Source organism: Panicum virgatum, chromosome 3N (assembly GCF_016808335.1).
Source record: "Panicum virgatum strain AP13 chromosome 3N, P.virgatum_v5, whole genome shotgun sequence".
Classification (NCBI taxonomy): Eukaryota; Viridiplantae; Streptophyta; class Magnoliopsida; order Poales; family Poaceae; genus Panicum; species Panicum virgatum.
Genome location: NC_053147.1, coordinates 23,166,113 through 23,185,844, shown reverse-complemented (window position 1 = coordinate 23,185,844; position 19,732 = coordinate 23,166,113). Strand labels below are relative to the sequence as shown.

General features: G+C 47.9%; 3 protein-coding genes across 3 annotated transcripts; 1 reads left to right on the top strand and 2 right to left on the bottom strand.

The window, feature by feature from the left end:
• The first annotated feature begins 487 nt into the window (after window positions 1-487).
• On the top strand, window positions 488-2,882 carry LOC120665185. The gene has a single exon (XM_039944651.1). The coding sequence runs from the start codon at window positions 807-809 to the stop codon at window positions 2,463-2,465; it is 1,659 nt and encodes a 552-aa protein (XP_039800585.1). The 5' UTR covers window positions 488-806; the 3' UTR covers window positions 2,466-2,882.
• A 4,977-nt stretch (window positions 2,883-7,859) lies between these two features.
• On the bottom strand, window positions 7,860-11,992 carry LOC120665184 (sorting and assembly machinery component 50 homolog A-like). Its single transcript, XM_039944650.1, has 4 exons — window positions 11,390-11,992; window positions 8,945-9,427; window positions 8,354-8,866; window positions 7,860-8,245 (listed from the first exon to the last, which is right to left on the bottom strand). The coding sequence occupies exons 1-4, from the start codon at window positions 11,921-11,923 to the stop codon at window positions 8,162-8,164; spliced, it is 1,614 nt and encodes a 537-aa protein (XP_039800584.1). The 5' UTR covers window positions 11,924-11,992; the 3' UTR covers window positions 7,860-8,161.
• A 3,305-nt stretch (window positions 11,993-15,297) lies between these two features.
• Window positions 15,298-19,732, bottom strand: LOC120665183 (protein MALE DISCOVERER 2-like). Its single transcript, XM_039944649.1, has 8 exons — window positions 19,194-19,732; window positions 18,958-19,093; window positions 18,163-18,234; window positions 17,423-17,566; window positions 16,905-17,341; window positions 16,544-16,734; window positions 16,321-16,453; window positions 15,298-16,140 (listed from the first exon to the last, which is right to left on the bottom strand). The coding sequence occupies exons 1-8, from the start codon at window positions 19,282-19,284 to the stop codon at window positions 15,575-15,577; spliced, it is 1,770 nt and encodes a 589-aa protein (XP_039800583.1). The 5' UTR covers window positions 19,285-19,732; the 3' UTR covers window positions 15,298-15,574.

The following is a 19,732-nucleotide window of genomic DNA, read 5'->3' as shown; positions in this document are numbered from 1 at the left end:
TTATATATATATTACATAATTTTTATATATATATATTTGTTTATATGGTTTTTATGGATATATTTATGTTTATCTAAATTTTTTTATTAATTTATTGTAAGTGTAAATCGATACATAAATCTGCTACACAAATTTTTGTTTATATAAGCTTTGACACAGTAAATTAAAGACACGCAAACTGATTGGGATTGGTGGCTACATGACCATGCCATAGGAAATGGCGAAAATGAAAATGACCAGGTCCATCTAGTTCTATGTGTGGGCCAAACTAGATGGGCCAGATCCACGAAGCCAATAGAGAATCTACCGAGCGTATACGATGACCTCTCTCTCTCTCCCTTTCCGTAAGCGGGCCGCATGACAGGCGCGGCCAGTGACTCGTCGGACCAGCCTCCTTTCCACCACCACCGGGTGGGGGCGGGTGCGCGCTGACGTGGCGCTCCGTTCCCACAACAGCAAAACCTCGCGCACGGACCGCGTGCTTCCCATTCCCATTCCCCTCCCTCTCTGCCCCTACCCCCGCACCATTCCCAATTCCCCACCCCTCCTCGCCGCCGCCGCCCCACCGCAGCCACCAACTCCACCGCATCCATAGCCATAGTCAGCGGCCGCGACTGCCGCGGCGACTGATGCCCCCTATGCGCCCAGTTCCCGCGGCGCCCCGTGGGCCTGCTCGCGCGTGCCCCGTCCCTGGGCGTGCGATGGTGGCCTGGAGATAGGAAGGCGCGAGCTTGGGAATTGTGACCTCGCCGGCGGGGGGAAGAGGCGCGGGAGCGCGTGGCTAGGGTGGGCTCCTCGCCCGCCGGATGGCCGCCGATGACGCGGCGCGGAGCAGCAGACGGATGGATCTGAACCTCTACCTCGGCCTCCCCCGCGCGCCGCGCGCCCGCCGCCCCGATCTCGGCTCCGACCTCGCGCTCGGCACCCCGATGCTGTCTTCGTCGTCACCCTCCTCCTCGGCCGCCTCCGCGGACGCGCCGCCGCCGGAGGGCGAACCGTTCCACCCGCCCTACTCGCCGTCCCGCGCCGACCTGGTGCGCCCGCCGACCCCGGCGCACGAGCCCTACGACCCGTTCGCGCCCGAGGCTCTCCCGCCCTACATGCCTCCGCCGCCCCTGCCGGTTCCAGGGGCTTTACCTGTGCTTGCCGATGAGCTTGAGTTTGGTTTCTCCGACGCGCACCTGGGTCTGGTCGAGCGGTTAGCAGACCGACCGTCGTCGTCGACGGCATCCTCTTCCTTCCGCCCGGATCGTGCCCAGCGGTACCGCCGCTTGATGTGCTTGACTGGGTCTCGCTACATCCGGCCAAGAAGATTCCGGTCAGATCTTCCACCTCTCAGCTCAGAGGCCCCTAGCATGGAGAATGATGCTACACCACAACAACCTGAACCGGAAGAGCCCGTGCATGATACTGTGGAAGAGAACAAGGTGGTTGCCGATGGCGCTGCTGTGGGTGTCTCAGAGGACGAAGGAGCCGAGCATGGTAAGAGTGCCGCAATGTTCGAGTGTAATATCTGCTTTGAAATGGCTGCTGAGCCAGTGGTTACCTCCTGCGGCCATCTTTTCTGCTGGCCATGTTTATATCAGTGGTTGCATGTCCACTCCAGCCATAAGGAGTGCCCTGTCTGCAAAGGTGAGGTGACTGAAGGGAACATTACTCCTATCTATGGGAGAGGGAATTCAGGCTCAGATGTGGAGAAGAAGGTTGCGGAGGATGGAAATGCATCTGGCCCCAAGATTCCACCGAGGCCTCATGGGAATCGGCTAGAGAGCTTCCGGCAGCAATTCCACCATTTGCGACCCATATCTAGAAGGCTCGGTGAGGCACATGGTTTTTTGTCTACATGGAGGCGCATTCTTGATCAGCATTTGATGAATAGCGTGAGTAGATTTGAAGGGCCTCCTGAAGCAGCTGCCCAGGAAATTCCTCAGAATGCAAGCCGTTTTAGCCGAATGACTACTAGGCTGAGAGCAAGGAGGTTGCAAAGAGAAGCGGAAAACCCTACATCCATTACTTCATCTGCTCCAGGTAGTGGTGGGCAGCATGGAAACAATACATCCGATCTGCCAAGGCGCACTTTAAGTCCATTTCCCGAAGGGATGGATTTATTGCGACACATTGACTTTTCTGACCTTGATGACTCGGAAAGGTTTGTGACTGCTTTCAGTGAACTTAGGCGAATTGCAAGGCCAAGCCATTACGGGGCATCAACCTCATCAAACCCACCAAATCCTGAACCTGCTGATGGAACTCATAATGTCACGGGACTGGCTGCAGACCAAGCTTCTAATTCAAGCACCATGGCTGTGATTCAGGAAGATGCGGCTTTTACTGAAAGCGCTGGAGAACCTAGTAATGCAGGGTCTTCAAGATCCCTAAGGAGGAGGAGAGGAAGTGATGCCTTAGGTTCTTTGGATGTAGATGGTGGGGACCTGCATCAGAACAAGAGAAGACGCCTAAACTAAAGCTGAAGACAGCTGAATTGAATCCTGCAGGTGGCAGGAATCTTCTCATATGCTTGATGTGCTGTTCTCAGTTTAGCCTTTTTACCTCTTTGGTAGGTATTATCTGCTCGGTATGAAGTTCTTTCTCTTCTACTAGTTTACTACTAGGTAGAGCGGAGCTGGCTGCCTTAGTTCCTTCCGACGATTTGTGTGATCATTCAAGGCATGCATACTGAGAAACCTCACGGTTGCCATCAGATAAATTTTCCTTGATAGTAAATTGTATGTGCAGATCTGTACTTTTCTGGATAGTAAATTGTATGTGCAAATCTGTACTCAATGAAATCAGTCTCTAGTTCAGAATAATGGATCCCCTAAAGCTTATTTGAGGGTTGAACTTGCGCTAATATTGGTCCAGTGAATCATAGACTTTTGCCAGGTTGTTCTTTGCAGCCGCTCCATGCCTACCCTTACCAGCCAAATGAGGTACGCTGGTTGTAGAAAGATCTTCTTTCGTGTTTATCTTTTCTTGAGATATGAAAGCGAAATTATGTTTCTTGTTCCATGTAGCTATGATCAACCTCTGGTCTGTTGATTTACTTTTTGCCCACTCTGTCATCAGTTAAATTTTGGCTATGCACACTGTAGTGGCTTAGGGGTGTTTGTGTTTCACGCCATACTGCTGCTGTTTAGCCTTCCATTGCTGTCATTGCTGTGTTTATATATTTCAGAGTGTTGTTGCTGCACATTACCCCCTATTTAGTTGAAACTTATGACTTGTTATGTTGCTGGATATAATATGTGAGTTGTTATAGTTATGCACATATATTCATGGCTGATGGCCTGGAATTGCACATTCTGTTTTACTGAATATTCCGAGAAATATCTACAAGAAAAAAAAAAGTGTAGCATGGAGGCTGGTTTGATTGGGGAAGTTCTGATTCAAATTTGTTGGGTTTATCTTAGATTTTAAATAAATCCCTTGAATTCCTACGGCCCCCGGCTAAACACCCTTTGAATGTTTTTGGTGGTACAATGTCCTTTGAGCGCTTCCTTTTCCATGTAAACCTTTTGATACATATTCATTTTTCTATCAGCCATATTCATTGTTTTAAATAGCAGGCTATAACAGTGCTATAGTGGCGCTATAGCGGTTTCATGGAGCTGACGCTATGACCACCGCAGTAGAAAATAGCATGCTATAGCGGGAAATAGCGGGCTATAGCGGTGCTAATAGCGTTTTGAGGACCTTGCCGCTAAATCCTATAGCCCGCTATTTAAAACATTAAAACATTCGGCCCTATTCTATTTTGCCCGATGCGGTGATGCCATTCCAAATTATTTTTTCGTTTGAGTTTGGCAGAGTGTGTATCAATCGTTGTTTTATCACTCTGTTCTCAAGGTGGGGCGGCTGGACGCATAGGCGAGCAAAGCGGGCGAGCAAGGCAGGCGCCTAGGCGAGCAAGGCGCAAATCGGTGGACGGCGCATGGACGCCTAGGTGATGCCTTGAGAACAGAGTTTTATCATGAATTTTGCATGAGCTTTTGTTGGCCAATTGCAATCTGCTATTTTATCGTTTGATAGGGGAGTTCAGATTTAACTTTTAATCTATCTTAGCTGTGAAATAAATCTTGATAACGCCCAACACTCTTTGAATGTCTTTGGTGGTACAATGCCCGTTATGTGCTCCCTTCTCCGTGTAAACCTCTTGATATCAGTGGCGGAGCCATAAATTTGCGGCTGGGTATGCCGAATATAGAAAAAAAATTGAAACTAATACGCAATATAGTTGACGATAAGTTGCATAGCAAATCCATAATCGCACCGTTCGGCTGCTGTTACAGCTGCCACCGCCATTTTGCGTTGCCTCAACACGCGGTAGCTACAACCAAGCGCTGTTGAACGGTGCGAATAATAACCGGTGGCGGCCTCCTTCGCACTGGTGCTGGGGGCTTGCGGCCTGCCCCTGCCGGAGTTGCCGTTGCCGAGTTGGGGAATTCATCAGGATGAGAGAGCCGGATGCCGGTCGCCGGAGTGCCGCCAAACGCCGATCCAGGGGATAGGCGGAGAGCCGAGGGCCGGAGGCGCACTGGGGCGAACGCGGAGCCGGGGGGGGGGGGGACGGGGGCTCAGGGCGAGCTGTGAGCAGAGACGGAGAGAATGATTCTTTTGCATTTGGGGCTTCCTTGCTAGGCTTTGTTGAATTGGGTCCATAAGTTGTATATGATACTCTTTCCGTGTCAAAATAAGTATAGTTTTTGGCATCCAAATTTTGTCCCACAAAGAATGTAGTTTTAGCTTTTAATGAGATTCATCTAATTAAACCAATACCAATTATACCAAGAAAGCATTGCATAGAAGAACGTATAGAGCGAATCAAATATTCAGTAGATATTATTTTTCTAGTTTCAATGTGTATGCATTCATTAAGAATCTAGAAAATCAAATAAATAATACAGTTTTCAATCACAATTGGTAGAAGTAATTATGGGTAACAAAGTTATTTTTTTGAATGAGTAATGTGTTTGAAATTTTCTAAAACTACAATTTTTGTGCAATGAAGGGAGTATATACATCTATGAATACATGTTGATATTCTTCTCTAAATTTTGGGTATGTCTAGTCATACAGGGGCATACCCCTGGCGCCCCCCCTGCTTGATATATTTTCATTTTTCTATGGTCCTGTTCTATTTTAACCGATCCAATGCCATTCCAAATTTTCATTTGCGTTTGACCGTCAGAGTGACTGTCATATAAACCAATCGTTACATTATCATGAATCTGTGCATGAGGTTTTGTTGGCCAATCAGAGTCTGCTACTCCTTTTTTTTTTGTTCTATGGGAGACTACAGTCTAAGCTATAGCCCATAGGCCACATGAATATGATTGTTGGTTGTGTTGTGATGATCGGCGTGAACCGAGCGTTCAGGCCACATGATCATTCCTCATCCTGCTCCATCGCACAAATGCTGTTTTAATCATACCATCATACTCAGTTCCACGGCTGACATGACACGAGCTCACGTCACATGGCTCTCCACCCAGCCACCCCCCACATGTCCAGTGTTTGCCCAGGCAGATCGTCCTCGACCTGTCACCGGCTCCTGCGCCGCTGCCGTGCTTTTGCCTCCACTCCGGGTCCTCCTCGGTCCTGCTGCACGCGCCCGCAGTGGATCACGGTCGCCGCGGCCACCGGCTGGCGGCGGCAACGCCGGCTGGCAGCGCCACCGAACTGGTCGGTGGAGCCTGCGGGCTAGCTGCGCCGACTGGTGGCACTGGCACGGCGGCGGCACGCAATTGCTCCGGCCGCTGTGGCGTGTCGTTTCCGTGGGTGGTTTTCTCGTTGTTCGCTCGCTGGTGGCAGTAGTGGAGTGGCAGGGAACTTCGATTGACCCGTTGAATTTACCGAGTGCCTGGGACATGGCTACTTGTGAACTTGTTGTGGGGATGTGAGTATGTGACGTGACGAGTGACGCGAAGCTGTGGTGTGCCGAATCTACCGCATGAGCTCAAACCAGCCAGGCTTTCCGGAAACATGGTGCTAAATAAACCGGATTATTTATCTTTTTGTGAAACGTGCAACAATACGCGCCAGATCCTCGACCCTCCGGTTCCTCTGCTTGTCTGCTTCTAGCCTTCTACTCGGCACGACGGCGCCCAAATGCGCGGCTCGGTGGCAGCCTCGACGAGGACGCCGTTGTCCGTTGACAAATAGGGTCTCTATTCTTCCCCCGCTTCCACAATCTACACCCCTTTTCCCTCTCTTCCGCTGTTCCGGTTCTTCATTTCTTCTCCGCCCCCACCATCTGTTCAATGGAGTTTCTGGGCACCCCACTGGTAAATTCTATAAGACTCTGTTTGGGACCGCGTGCCAAAAATACGTGGCGCGCATAAGCATAATGTGGCTTGGAGCTCGCTTCTCGCGATTTTGGGGCCGCACGTTGTAACTACCGCTTATTCAGTTCCTGGCGGCTAGGCAATCCGCGTTCAACGTGAGTAGTTTGACGGGTTTAATCCGCTTATTTGGCTCAGAAACGAAGCAAACGCGGAAACAAACAGGATTTACATCTTCTGAAGAGTTTTTTTCCCTAATCCATCTTCCACTATTTGAGATTCGTGCGGCTCACGGGGCCGCGCGATATCCTTTTCCTCTCGCTCACGCCGACCACTACTCCATCTTGCACCGCCACTCGCGTGCGCCTGCCGAAGAAATGTGAGCTAGGGGGGAGGGGGTAGCCGGCAAGGGGCGGGAGATGGAGGGAGCGGCCGCCGGCAAGTTCGCCGGTGGACGGGGCATCGGGGCGGTGGTCGAGGCGGCAGAGGTTAGGGTTTTAGATTTTCGAAGTTCCAATGGCCATCGACCTTAGAGGATGTCGGCGGCGCAGCCTGGTGGTAGCGCGGTTCGGTTGGCAAAGGTAAGGCAGCGCTCCCATATCCGGTGGACGGCAGCTGGCGAGGTCTAAGGTGGCGGTAGTGGTGGGTGGTGGGTAGACGGCACGGCGGCGAGATCCACCAACGGGGGTGGAACGGTGGACAGACGGAGGGGAGGAAGAAGATAATATGTGGATCTTGGTGGGTTTTATAGATGCAGCCCTTATTCACCTTTCGGAAGCTAGGGTTCCCCACCCCATTAGGTATAATCCCCCCTATAATTGTCGTCATGAGCAACGCCCCTATTGCATCAAAGAGGTCACACCTGTAACATCTGTTCATCGTTCCTCACTCCGGCATACAAGATCATAGTTCGGCTAGGCGCTCGCCTAGGCGCGATTACTGGGTAGTCAGAGGGTGTCCGCCTCGCCTATGGGGGTAGGCGGACCCCTAGGCGGCGGCAGCTAATCGGCAGCGCCGATGGGGTGGAGGAGCGCCTGGCAGAGGTCGCCGGTGGGGGAGGAGGAGCTGCCGGCGGCGGCGGGCGCTCGCGCAGGCTTGTGCGGGCGGCTGTTGGCGCGGGTGCCGGAGGGCGCATGCGGCGGCAGGCGCTAGCGCGTGCGCAAGCGTCGGCAAAGAGGGAAGGGATAAGGTGGATAAGATGGGATGGGCCATTTTTATGGTGGATAAGATGGGCTGGGCCGTTTTTATGGTCCTTTCTTCTCTTTTCTCCCTATTCCATGACCATTGATCTTCTATTTTTTCTTTTCTTTCAAGTACTTAAGTATGTATTAATAAATTAAAGCATGTATTGATCATCGCCTAGAAAAACCGCCTAGGAACATCTAGGCGCGATTAATCCCGACTAGGCACTAGGCTAAGGGTCACCGCCTAGCGCCTAGCTGAACTTTGTACAAGATATATGTAGAGATGCATGTAACTTCTGTCTATCTGACCACTGTTGCCTCATACACCAATCACCACAAGCACACAAGGTCTCCAAGCGTTTTTTTACCATTAAAATGCGAGAGGATCACAAAATTGAACTGGTGTAAACATTCTTGGCCCAAAATTTTATTCATTCCACCATTTGCAGTATTTGGGTTGTGAAGGACAAATCCTTCGTGTCAGAATAGGGAAGTAACTTTGCAGACACCAAAAAGAATGAGCAAATCTAGGCTCAGGCTCCTCATGCCAAACAAGCGTCAAAAGAAAAGAAAAGCCGACGACATGCGACTACGGTTGTTTTGCAATCGCTTCAGTAAGACAAGAACAATGGACGAACACAAGTCTACAGGGGAAAGAGAAGCTACTTTGGCTGCAAAACATTTCATGGCAGGTCTCTACATGGGGGACGAGAAGCTGAACTGGATTCCAGTCTTTCCACTGTCATGCTCAGCTTGCTTTAGAATGTAACAATAGTTCACCTGGATAAAGATGGAAAATATGATGTTAGTCTCAAAGCAGTCAAGCAGATATCTATTTACTAATATGGAAACCAAAAGTTGAAAAGGGCAAAGGAAAAGGAAACATACCTCCACCCGGAAAAGTTTAGTAGGCAAAATAATGCCAACACCAGCAGAGCTCCTAAATGTGCGCTGAAATTCAGAAACTGAGAAATTCTTGTACTCCCCCTCCGACAACTTTGCAAGGTTCCCAGCAGTGAGAAATGCATGACCATGGATTCCAGCATCTCTGAATAACTTGAGAGGCAGATCAAAAGAAAGGTCAGCAAAGGCAGACACAGCCAGATCACCTCCCAAGTAATCCCTTCCTGGAGAGGCAGCAGAGTCACTGTCTGATTCACTGGGGACAAGCCTCCGTGCTTCTGTGGGGCCAACTCCTCTTGTCCTAAAACCCAGCAGGGATGACAGCCCACCCAGGCTGCAAACTGGAGAAGAATGACCTCCAAGGAAAAACCTATCAGGCACAGGTGAAGACGAATTCATGAACCCCCGTCCAAGTGGTAAAATGACACCCGCTCCTATGCCAACATTTAGAGCAGCATTATAAAATCCCAAAGGCACAGCACCACGGACATCAAACTCCTGAAGCAAAGCAAACAATAAAATGTTTGTAAGATAGTGATGGTGACAAAGTCCTGAAAAACAAGGACAAGGAATAACCTGCCGAAAAAATTTCAAGCCCTTGTTATCCCATAGACCACCAACTTGAGAAGTTGACTGAAATGCGTATCCTTTTGTTGGCCTGAGAAGTGAATCCCTCTGATCGATCTTGTATGTGTACTTCAGTGCAGAAAGAAGGTTATGCCCTAACTGCCTCCTTATGGCCTTTGATGAAGCGCGCGAAGGATCAGTTAAGGCACGCCATGTAAGGTTGTAAGACAAGTCATGGTTCATTGTCGAAAGCAAACCGAATGAAAGGCCAAGTAGACGCTCCTTGTATGATGAAAACTTCAGCCAATCTTGTGATGACAAAGATGCCCGGGCCATCAATGGTGTTGGTACAGATTTAAACCTTGGTAGGTAGACTCCAACTCCAACCTCTGTAGTTTGGTCCCAACCATATGAACCTGATGCATCCCAGATGTCACCATAGCCGAACAAATTCTTCAACTTAAGTGACCCTTCCAACGACCAAGATCTTGCCTACAACAGTAGCGAGTATTGGGTCATGCATCAATTGTGTAAACATCTTTAATTAGGTCGCAGGATTTGTTGGAATGCACAACACAGTTATCAAATGCGGTAATGCACATGTTTTTCTTATTTTATTTAATCCACATTTCCTGCTCATACAATGTTCACAATACAAGCTCAATAGGCATTTTCACCAGTATAGTTGCCAAAAAATATTGGAGAGGAAAAATAGTAAAAATACTTCCATTATACTAAGTTTTTGTGTTAGGCACAGGATAATAGTTAACAACCTGGAAAAGAAAGTTATTTCTCAAAAAAAAAGTTAACGATATTCCAAAATATGAGGATAAATGGCTTATTCCTGACAAAAGAAATCCATCCCAATAGTCTACTTCATTGAAGCCGCTCAGCAATTATATCTTTTACATGGCTTCTGCGAAAATGTTTATAGACAAATTTCATACACATTGAAGCATGACATGACATAAACTTAAATACATCTGACTACATGGAGATTATTTTCTTGGGAGCAAGAAGATTATGGCTCACAAGGAACAATACGGTTTTCAATCTAGTACATGCCAATATGGAAGACCAGGAAAGAAGTTTCATGATATAATTTTCCTTGGTTACCCAAAGAGCAATGCCAACAGTCTCATTAGCTGCTCCTAGACAATTTTCTGTAAACACATTTCATCTTACTTCTCTTTACTTTTCCTTTCCTAGGACCTATTTTTAAACATATAATCAATACAAGCAGTAGGTCCTGTCCTAGTGTTTTCCATAAAACCAAAAAGGTGTATAGAGCATGTTAAGGATGTGACAAAGGGGAAATGAATAAAACACAGTGTCACAGTTATATATATACATCAAATAAACTGATATTCAACACCAACAATTCTATGCTGTATTCTGACAAGACAAATTTGACTCGACAGACAAGTTTCCATCTCGACCAGACAATATCCTCTGTGCCAGTGTCTTTTATACTGCCTTATTTGGGCTAATATGTTGGGATTGGGATTGGATTAGGATGACTTTGACATTCAACTCTAGCAAGCATCAGTCTGAAAGCTTAAGTTCCCAACAAACAAATAAACATGCTCTACGTAATTCTAACAACTAACAACCATTTCATATAATAACTTAAGCTCAACTATTAACAGACAACTGCTGCATGTTGTAGAACAATTTGGAAACTACCATAAGTATATCTGAGAACACATTGTGAAATAAGTATCAATAACTCGTAACTCTACTTTTGTGCAGTATATTGTTTATAGAGCTGAGTAAAAAGAAACAGATGAAAGTAAATTAAAAAGTGAACTTGGTACTGAAGAAAAGAAACTCCTCCAATGTTTCAATAATTCCCTGTTGTCTGGTATTCACATAAGGTATATCCAGTGAAAGAGTTAGCACAAGGAAAGAGAAAAAAATGTTAACGGGACTTGGAGTATGTAAAAATCTGGTGCCAGCAATACATTAAAAAAACATATGCTGCAAACCCTAAGCATGCCAGTGTTTTTATCGGCAAAGCAAATGAAGTAATGAGCCTCCAACCTCCATTATCAAGAGATTGGTCAAACTATAGGCCCGCACCTGTTACAAAATTTATGTATTGAGAGACTTATTTATATACTCAAATAGGATGGCCTTTTGGAGGCTTGAGACTTCGGTCCTCTCATGAGAAAAACAAATAACTGATCATAAGGAATGCTTGGAAGCCTGACCTTATTCATTACTGTGCTAAGGATATGCTAACTGAGAACCCGTGTTCTTCAGGTTCATATAGTTACATAAAGACAGGATCTCAAAAGCTTTCCTTAGAATGGACGAGTAGGAATGTAGGTAGATCCCCATCGGACATCACGGTCTCGGTAACCATTACCTCATACCTCAAGCCACACTCAGTTTGACCATCCAATGCCGTTTTCTATACAATCGAGCCAAGGAGGGAGGGAGGGAGCTTACCTCGGGCTTCGAGTAGACGCCGGCGCTACCGGTGAGGGGATTGGCGGCCTCGACGACCTCGATTACGACGTTGGTGGTGCCGGGCAGCTCGGGCGGCCCCGCGTCGAGCGTGATCTTGACGGCATCGAAGACGTCGAGCCTGTGCAGCCGCGAGGTGGCGACGCTGGCGGCGCGGAGCAGTTCCTGCACGGTGGGCGCGGCGCGGAGCAGGTCGGCGACCTCCGCCTCGATGAGCTCGTCCCGCGTCTTGGTGTTGCCCTTGATGACCACGTCGTGGACGCGAATGGCCACGGGGTCCGACGAGAGCCGCTTAAACACGGACTGCACCCGCTCCCGCTCCGCCGCCGCGGCCGCGGGCCCGTCCAGCTCCTCCTCGTCGTCCTCGTACTCCTCCCCATCCTCTTCGTACTCCTCCTCTCCATCCTCTTCGTACCCCTCCGCGAACTCAGGCTCGGTTTCGGCGGCGGGCACGTGGGTCTCGGCGTCCCTAGGCTTAGGGTTTTGGTCGGCGGCGCGGTCGGCGGCGGCTGCCATGGTTGGGGTTTGGGGGAAGCTAGGGGAGAGCGGCGCTTCTTCGTGTTTAGCAAGACGTGCGTCCCCGTGGCGGATGAGCCGAGTGAGCTGCGGTTAAAGGATGGGCCTTGGGCTTTAGCGGGCTGCATTGGCACTGAACGGGCCGTTTCTAGGGAGATCGCGGCCCACTTAAAACAAGGAAAGGAGAACATTTTTGTTTCTCGTTTCCCTTGCCACATTTTTGTGCCAAAATTCAAGTTTACACAGAAGCACCAGCATAATAAAAATAAGCACTGCTGTACGTATGTGTCTACGTGCTCGAGGAAATCCCAGTACAAATAGAAGAAGAAAAAAACACTCTCAATTACTAGTCAGATCATGTTAGTAGTAGTCAGTACGTTGTTCTGAGAATTTGCACGTATGAGAATTTGCACGTACATGATGTATTACAAACTCTAACTCTAGTCAATCCCATCAAGTCAGCACCGTAAAAATACCGGAAAACTCTGAATCCTCTCAGTAGAAAGGTGGTCACGAAAAAAAAGTGTTCCCGGCACTGTAGTAGCACAAGCAGCAGCATTTAAAACGCTCCTCCCCGCGTAAATCATCACCTAAAATTTGCTGCCGCTGATTCAGTACCTGTACTGCCAATGTCCTGTGCTGCATGCCTGGATCTGCTCGTCTAAGCACCTGGAGACTGGAGCAACTGCGGCTCTGCAGCCACACCATCGATCTTCAGCAAGCGCAAATTCTCATTCACAAGCTCAGCTCTCAGCAGTTACAGGTTAGAGCAATCGAAATTATACTCTCTCCAGTCAATATCTTATATTTGATCACGATTTCTTTTTTTTTTTGAGAATCACACAGTACAACGAAGACGCCCACAACACGCACGCACACTCACACCCTATGAATACACGTACGCAAACCCTACCCCTATGAGCACCTCCGAAGGACTGAGCACCGGCAGATCTGAAAATTCCCGAAGTCACCACTGGCGCCTCGTCGTCGACGGGAACGCCGCTTACCACTTAACGTGTAACACCGGTAAATCCTAGGAAAATCCCAGGAAAAGATGCGAGCACCAGGATTTGAACCTGGTGGGTAGCGTCCCACTGGACCGTCCTACCATTGGACTACAAGCCAATTCGCTGATCACGATTTCTATTCTAATATAGCTATAAAACACAACAAATTTGTGATGTTACGGGGCTATTTTTCAAGATAAAACATGAATATGATTTTTGGGGTTTCTAAACCACATATTTTGAAATTATTCACAATCGAAGTTTTAAAATTTTGAATGGGGTCCAAGAGCGGAGCCAGTATTGATGCATGTTGAAGCATAAAATTAAGGATTTGTCTCTTCATCAGGTGACTTAGATATTGCATTCCCGTAAATTACCTGTAACACAAGACACAAAAACAAAACAAAACAAAAAAACAAAACAAAAGAAATACAAAATCTAAGTCACCTTAAAAGGAGTAAATCTCTAAAATTAGTCGTTCTGGTGCAAACACTTTTACCAAAGGGAATTTAGATATGGACCCATAAGAAATTATAAATAATTGTAATATCTTTTTGTTGCATGGAGTATCTTTAATTTGAATAGTTTTGTAGCACTGCGGAGTGCGGACTTTTAGCATTTTTATTGGAATTTTTAATTGATTGGAAATTGGAAATAACTAACTTCTAACCTGGCTCCGGATCTGATCAACAAGCCACGGAGCCAGGAGGTGGTGGAGCACTGGATCTGCACACTAGCAAATCAGCAACGCGCGCCAGCTCCCTTTCGGTAACCTCCATTGAGGCCTATAAACGCCTTCACGAGAAGTAGGGAGCTCAATCCATGGAGTCCCAAACAACCAACGCCCAACCACCGTCGTCTCTAGCCTTTGCGGTTCGCTCCAGCAGTGCCCGCGCCCGCGCGCACATCGATCTCCATCCACCAGACCACGCAGAGCCTGCCTTTTATATGTCTCTCTCGTTGGTGGCGCATGCAATGCTGCCGTAGTAGTTGCTGTTGCTGACGGGGAGCAGCCGGCGCCATGGACGTCGTGGTGACGGGGGGCTCCGACCACCGGAGGCGGCGGAAAGGCAGCAGCGGGCACGTCGTCGCGCAGCTTCTCGAGGCGCCGCTCCCGACGCCGCGCCGCTCCTGCGGCGGGCGGTCCGCCGCAGCCGACGCGTCGCCGCGGCGCGGGCACGTGCCGTTCAAGTGGGAGAGCTCGCCGGGCGTGCCCAAGGGCGCGGCGGGCGCGGGCGGAGGCAAGGAGCGTGAGGTGCCGCCACTGCCGAAACCGCCGCCGGGGCGGTGCGGCGGCCCGTGCCGCGCGCGGGCCTACCACCACAGCAACAGCACCGACTCGAGCAGCGACCGTGACGACGACACCTTCTCCGACGCGCTGGACAGGATCTCGTCCGCCGACCGCCTCGCCGCGCTCTCCGCGCGGCTGAGCGCCATCGACGGCGTCTTGGGGTCGCGCCGGTCGCCTAGCTTCATCATGGACCGCTTCCTCCCGGCCGCCAACGCCATCGCCACCACGTCCGCGGACAAGCACCCGAGGCGGTCGCCCCAGCGCCACTCCAAGTCCACGCACGCCAAGGACGCCGCCGAGGCCGCGGCCGGAGCCAGGCACGTCGCGCACATACGGCGCCGCTCTCTCTCCCGCGAGCAGCCTAAACACTCCCCGCCGCGCCAGCGCATGGACGCGGCGGCGGCGCGCGTCAACGAGGACGCGGAAGGAGACAAGCAGATGACCCCGAGGGCGTGCGGGTTCATGTTCTTCGTCCCCTGGAGCGCCAAGCCGGTGCTCCTCGGTTTCCAGAGGAGCCCGGCGCGTTCCCGGACGCCGCGCGCCGACGTCGCCTCTGTCACCGCGTCCTCGCCTCCTCGCCGGAGCATCACGCTCGGCGATGTCCTGGAGAAGGAGCGCAAACTACGGGACGGCGGCCTGTCGCACTGGTACGACGAGAAGAGCGGCAGTGGTAATGAGTGGTCGAATCCCGGATGGGGCATGGCGCTTCTTGGCACGAGCAAGAGGTACTGCGCCGACGCAAGGAAGGCTCTGAGCAGGCTGACTCGCTCTGGAACGGACGACGGCGACAGCCCAAGGATCCGCAGGGGCCGGAGGAGCAGCAAGCCAGCCGCCTCTATGCTGCGCTCGACGTCGGTCAAGATGCCGCCGCTGTCGCCACCGTCCGAGTCGTGGCTCACCCACGCGCGTAGAAGCAATGCGGGGGAGTAATAAGAGCTGAGAGCCAAATTGCACATATAGGGATGCTTGCGTTCATGTTTTTACATGTTCCGTGCCTTCAATAATCGAGCAGTGATAAACACTTTGCCACATAAATCGATTTCAAAACTGTCGAAACAAATCATATTTAGTTAGAATGCTGAGAACACATACACATGGGTTCACTTCACTCATATTTGATGATACCAGAAATGGCATATCCTTGTACTTTGCAGGCTCTCTGAATTTTATTTGCTTTTCATAGATCAAAGAATGAAAGAATGCTTGGTAATAAAAACAAAAAAGAATGGTGTAACCAGGCATATCTGTACAACTATTGCCCTGCCTAAAAGCGCTAAACTGTACAATCTTCTCCATTTCTCCTAGCAAACGATCAGAATTGCAGAGTTGCTGCAAGTCAGCACAATTGACTCCCTAAGCTGTAATGATTTCAAGTTCAGCCCACCACAGAGCACTTTTCCTCGGAATCGCCTGATCTTGAGTGATCCCGGTGATTTCCTGCATCCTCTTGGTAAGCTCTGCCATTGTCGGCCTCTGCCTTCGGTCCTCGCTTATGCATAAACGAATTAGCTCTGAGAATGCTCTGACATGCTCTTCCGGGACTGAATTTAGCGTTGGGTCGACCATACCCATCACGGGGCTAACACCATTAAGATATCTGTGTGCCCATAGAACAAGGAGGCCGTCATCTTCAGAATATGGACGCCTTCCAGAGATCGTCTCAAGCAGTAGCAGAGCGAACTTATACACTGTGTTGTACTCATCAGGAGCATCATCTTCATCTTCATCTTCTTTCTTGCCAACGCCAAAGCTGATGTCTGAAACCTTTGCGGCATTGTCTTCAGTCAAGTATATGCATGAACTGTTTAGATTCCTTAGAGTTACAGGAGCGTTCTGCTGATGCCTGTAGCCCAGACAGTACACTACTCCCATAACTATCCGTAGGCGTGACTGCCAATCCAAGTGCTCGGCTTCTTTAACTGCAAATAACAATGTTTTGATGGTGGTTAGCAAGATACTAATATGAATACAGTCAACAACTGCTAATATCATGAGCTCTGGTGTGGAGACTATTAATCACAGATGACAAGGTTTTGCAGCCTCACAGCACCCCACAACATACCCCTTAAAACATAAACGTAGCTCACAATTAAACTCACCATGCAAGCGCTCGAACAGTGATCCATTTGAAACATACTCGAACACCATCATCCGGACAAATGGTTTTTCATCTTCACAGTAACCCACAAGGTTCATAAGATTCTTATGGTTTACCTTTGATAAGGCTTCAACCTAGAATAGCAAAGCATAACAATAACATTCTCAAAACCCAAATCTTAACAGCTAGGAAAAGGAATGGGACAGAAACAACCAACTATTTACCTTATTCATGTAACGTGTTTCAGCTATAGCGGACCAACTTCCTGCACAAGCCACCGTTGTAGACACCACAGCTATTTCCGCTCCACATGAGAGAGTTCCTTTATACAGTGTAAATCTAGGTAGCGTGCCAATTATGTTGCTAAAACCTTCACAGGCTGTTTCAAGTTCGGACCGTCTGAATAAAGTTATCCCTGCATAAACGGGGGTTAGAACTTAGAACTTGACTCTAGGTTCTCTTTGTGTAATGAAGCAATACTGCAATGTTCACCCTAAGCATATGCAAACTAAAGAAATGCAAAGCAGTACAGCAAAGTGAGCATTGAACAAAAATGCATGGCAAAACATTAGCACATCAATCAACCTTCCATGGCAGTTATCTGTAATTGCCTGCTTGAAGTGGCTGCAAACAAGGGTACAACAGTGCTAGTCTTCCTGCGGGAGTAGTAAAAGAAGCATACAGCTGATAAGGCTACCACCAAAAAACCAGCTGCTGCTCCAATCGATGCATATATTGTTGGAGAATGGTTGTTCTTGTTCTCTTGGCTTGGGGTATGCTCTATGGGGGGTGATGCAGGAGAGGGTGAAATGGGTTCAGAAGGAGATGGTGCCAGTGGAGACAATCTTCCTGGATGCTCAGAATCTTTTTGTTTGCTCACTAACAGCCTTCGGAATCTCATTGTAGCAAACCTTGCAGTGGGTACCCTATTTAACCAATTTATATCTTGAGTTTCAGATATTCTTGCAAGCTCATGTAATCCAACTGACAAACCCCCAGAAAATCTGTTGCCTTTAAGAAACCTGCACCTCGAATAATGAAATCAATGTCAGGTACTGAAGTTAATCTGAGAGAAACACTTGTTACATGAAGTTCTCACTCACAGAAATTCTAGGGATACAATGTTTTGCAACTCTGATGGAACTGGTCCACTGAAATTATTATATCCCAGATCCAACATCTTTATATCACGTAGGTCTCCTATTTCTATAGGTATGATTCCATAGAACGAGTTGTTGCGCAGAAGGCTGTATGGAGAAACAAAACAAAACAAAATCAGTATGCTAAGGAGTTGGAAAAAAACTTACATAAAGGAAAATACAAAACTGCAGATCCAAATCTGTAGAAATAAGATGTCTTTGGTTCAACAGGCATACACATCATCAGATGGACTTCTAGTGACAGGAGTTCTTTCAAGTTTGAAACTTCTATATCAGAGGCTACAATAACCAAGGCTTTGTGTTTAAAAAAAGGTCATCCAAGAAAGGTTTCGTAACTGACTTACTGACAACACTTCTTCTTTCTTTCTTTCTTTCTTTCTGTCTTTTTTCAAATCCATTTTAAGGTATCCATTTGTTTAAGTTTTAAGCTCTTCTAAGTTCAGGAAAGTAAGCACGTCAAATAAGAAACATCCGTGCAATATCTAACTAGGTTACTAGATAATCAGAAATAAAAAACAAAAATACTAGATGGTATTCCTGAATTGACAGCTGAAAAGGTCTATGCTCCTGAGCCCATCAAAATTCAGAATTAAGAAATCATGCTGATTAAAAGTTTGATTCAATGAGTAAAATGTCTATCAACAAAGCAAAGTACTTCCGAAGGAAGTACAGAATGTGCTCACAGTGATTTCATATGCATAAGCTTTCCCATCTCTGGAGGTAAAACACCCTTTAGACCAAGATTTGCTAAGTTCCTGCAAAATTGCATACTCAAATTTAGGGGACCATATCAAAATGGACACGATTGATTAGAAACAGCCACAGAGTAATCTCTAGTGAACAAACACATCGATCCTCTAAACTCAAACATAAAATAAATATTGCTAGAGAACACAAATACATAGAATTATGCAAAATCCATAATAGGTGTGCAGCTGAATCACACATAGTGTTACAGCAGAACGACCAAGCATGAGGCACCCAAAACAATACCTAATCTGTAAATAAACAGTTAAGATTAAAATGGTGCGGGTACAAATACTCCCTGCAAGATGATCATCAAAATTTAACCACAGAAAGCTCGACGGCTGAATTTATGAAGGATCCTCCTTATCAGAATGACCAACGAATTGCTCATCCAAAAACAGATCGGCACTAGTGGCAGTTTTCATTGTTCCCTCTATGCAAAGCTAACCTAATCTAACACTTCTAGTGGACATTAATACAGGAAAAAAGAAGAAGCTTGAGAGTAAAGAGCTTGCATTCAACCTAAACAGGTGAGATGAAGTTTACCCTTTTCACATCACTTGGACTCGTTCTAATTTATGTAATTTTTTTCTCGAATATTAATTTATGTAATATACTGACACCTCCAATCAACTAAGCTATGATTCCTAACATCACAGATTAATTTAGATGCACAAATGATTTTTTTCTTTATACTTTTGTCTTTTACTGTGCAGAAGAGAAAAACTTACAAGGTCATGACTCGTCCATCATCAGAGCACTCCACACCGAACCAAGAACAAGGGCTCATACTCACTCCATCCCAACTCTTGAGAGCATCATACGGGTCCGCATCGACCGCCTCCTTAAACTTCAGCAGAGCAGCACCTGCAATTCAGCAAAGAACCCCCAAAAGAGAGTTAAAACAAAGGCTGAGCAAGACCAAAGACCCACCTAAGCAAGCGATCCAAACCAACAAACCCAGTACCTTCGTGATTGAGAGATGCGCACAGCTGAAACCCCATCAAGAACCAGAACAAGAAACACGCCGCTGGGACTCTCCTCCGACAAGTCCCCATGCCTGAGAGCAACTTTGCAAGAACACAACCCTAAGAAGCACCGAAAACCCGCTGGATTTTCTCGACGAACGAGTTGGTCCTCCAAGACTCGGCGCCGAAGATTCTATCTTTCCTCCACCCTTGAGATGGATTCAACAAGAGTAAGCCGCGTGGTTTGGGTCGGTGGCCAGAAAGGCAGAAAGGGAGAAGCGGATTAAGGAAGAAGGCAATAGGGAAGACTAAAAAATTTCATCATAGGCTCATAGCCGCCAAGAACGAGTCTAATCTGGGCAGGTGCCCAATCCGCTCCCCCGAGGACCCTATCTTGATGGATGGGAAGCCAAGAATGCTGCCGGTGCTTTTCTTTAGCGGAAAATTGCGACCAGTACTCGCAAGGGAAGTGTGAAATACAGGTGGAATGGAAGGTGGAACGGGACGCGGAGTCAGTCCGACGTCACGTGATCGAGTT

Bases quoted from the DNA above. Each gene is read 5' to 3' on its own strand.
- LOC120665185 (XM_039944651.1), top strand. From the start codon at position 807: ATGGCCGCCGATGACGCGGCGCGGAGCAGCAGACGGATGGATCTGAAC.
- LOC120665183 (XM_039944649.1), bottom strand. From the start codon at position 19,284: ATGGGGACTTGTCGGAGGAGAGTCCCAGCGGCGTGTTTCTTGTTCTGG. The intron at 19,094-19,193 runs GTACTGGGTTTG...GCTGAATTGCAG, and splicing joins CGCATCTCTCAATCACGAAG to GTGCTGCTCTGCTGAAGTTT. The intron at 17,342-17,422 runs GTGAGTGAGAAC...TTCGAGGTGCAG, and splicing joins ATTGTATCCCTAGAATTTCT to GTTTCTTAAAGGCAACAGAT.
- LOC120665184 (XM_039944650.1), bottom strand. From the start codon at position 11,923: ATGGCAGCCGCCGCCGACCGCGCCGCCGACCAAAACCCTAAGCCTAGG. The intron at 9,428-11,389 runs GTAAGCTCCCTC...CTACTGTTGTAG, and splicing joins GCGTCTACTCGAAGCCCGAG to GCAAGATCTTGGTCGTTGGA. The intron at 8,246-8,353 runs GTATGTTTCCTT...ATCTTTATCCAG, and splicing joins CTAAACTTTTCCGGGTGGAG to GTGAACTATTGTTACATTCT.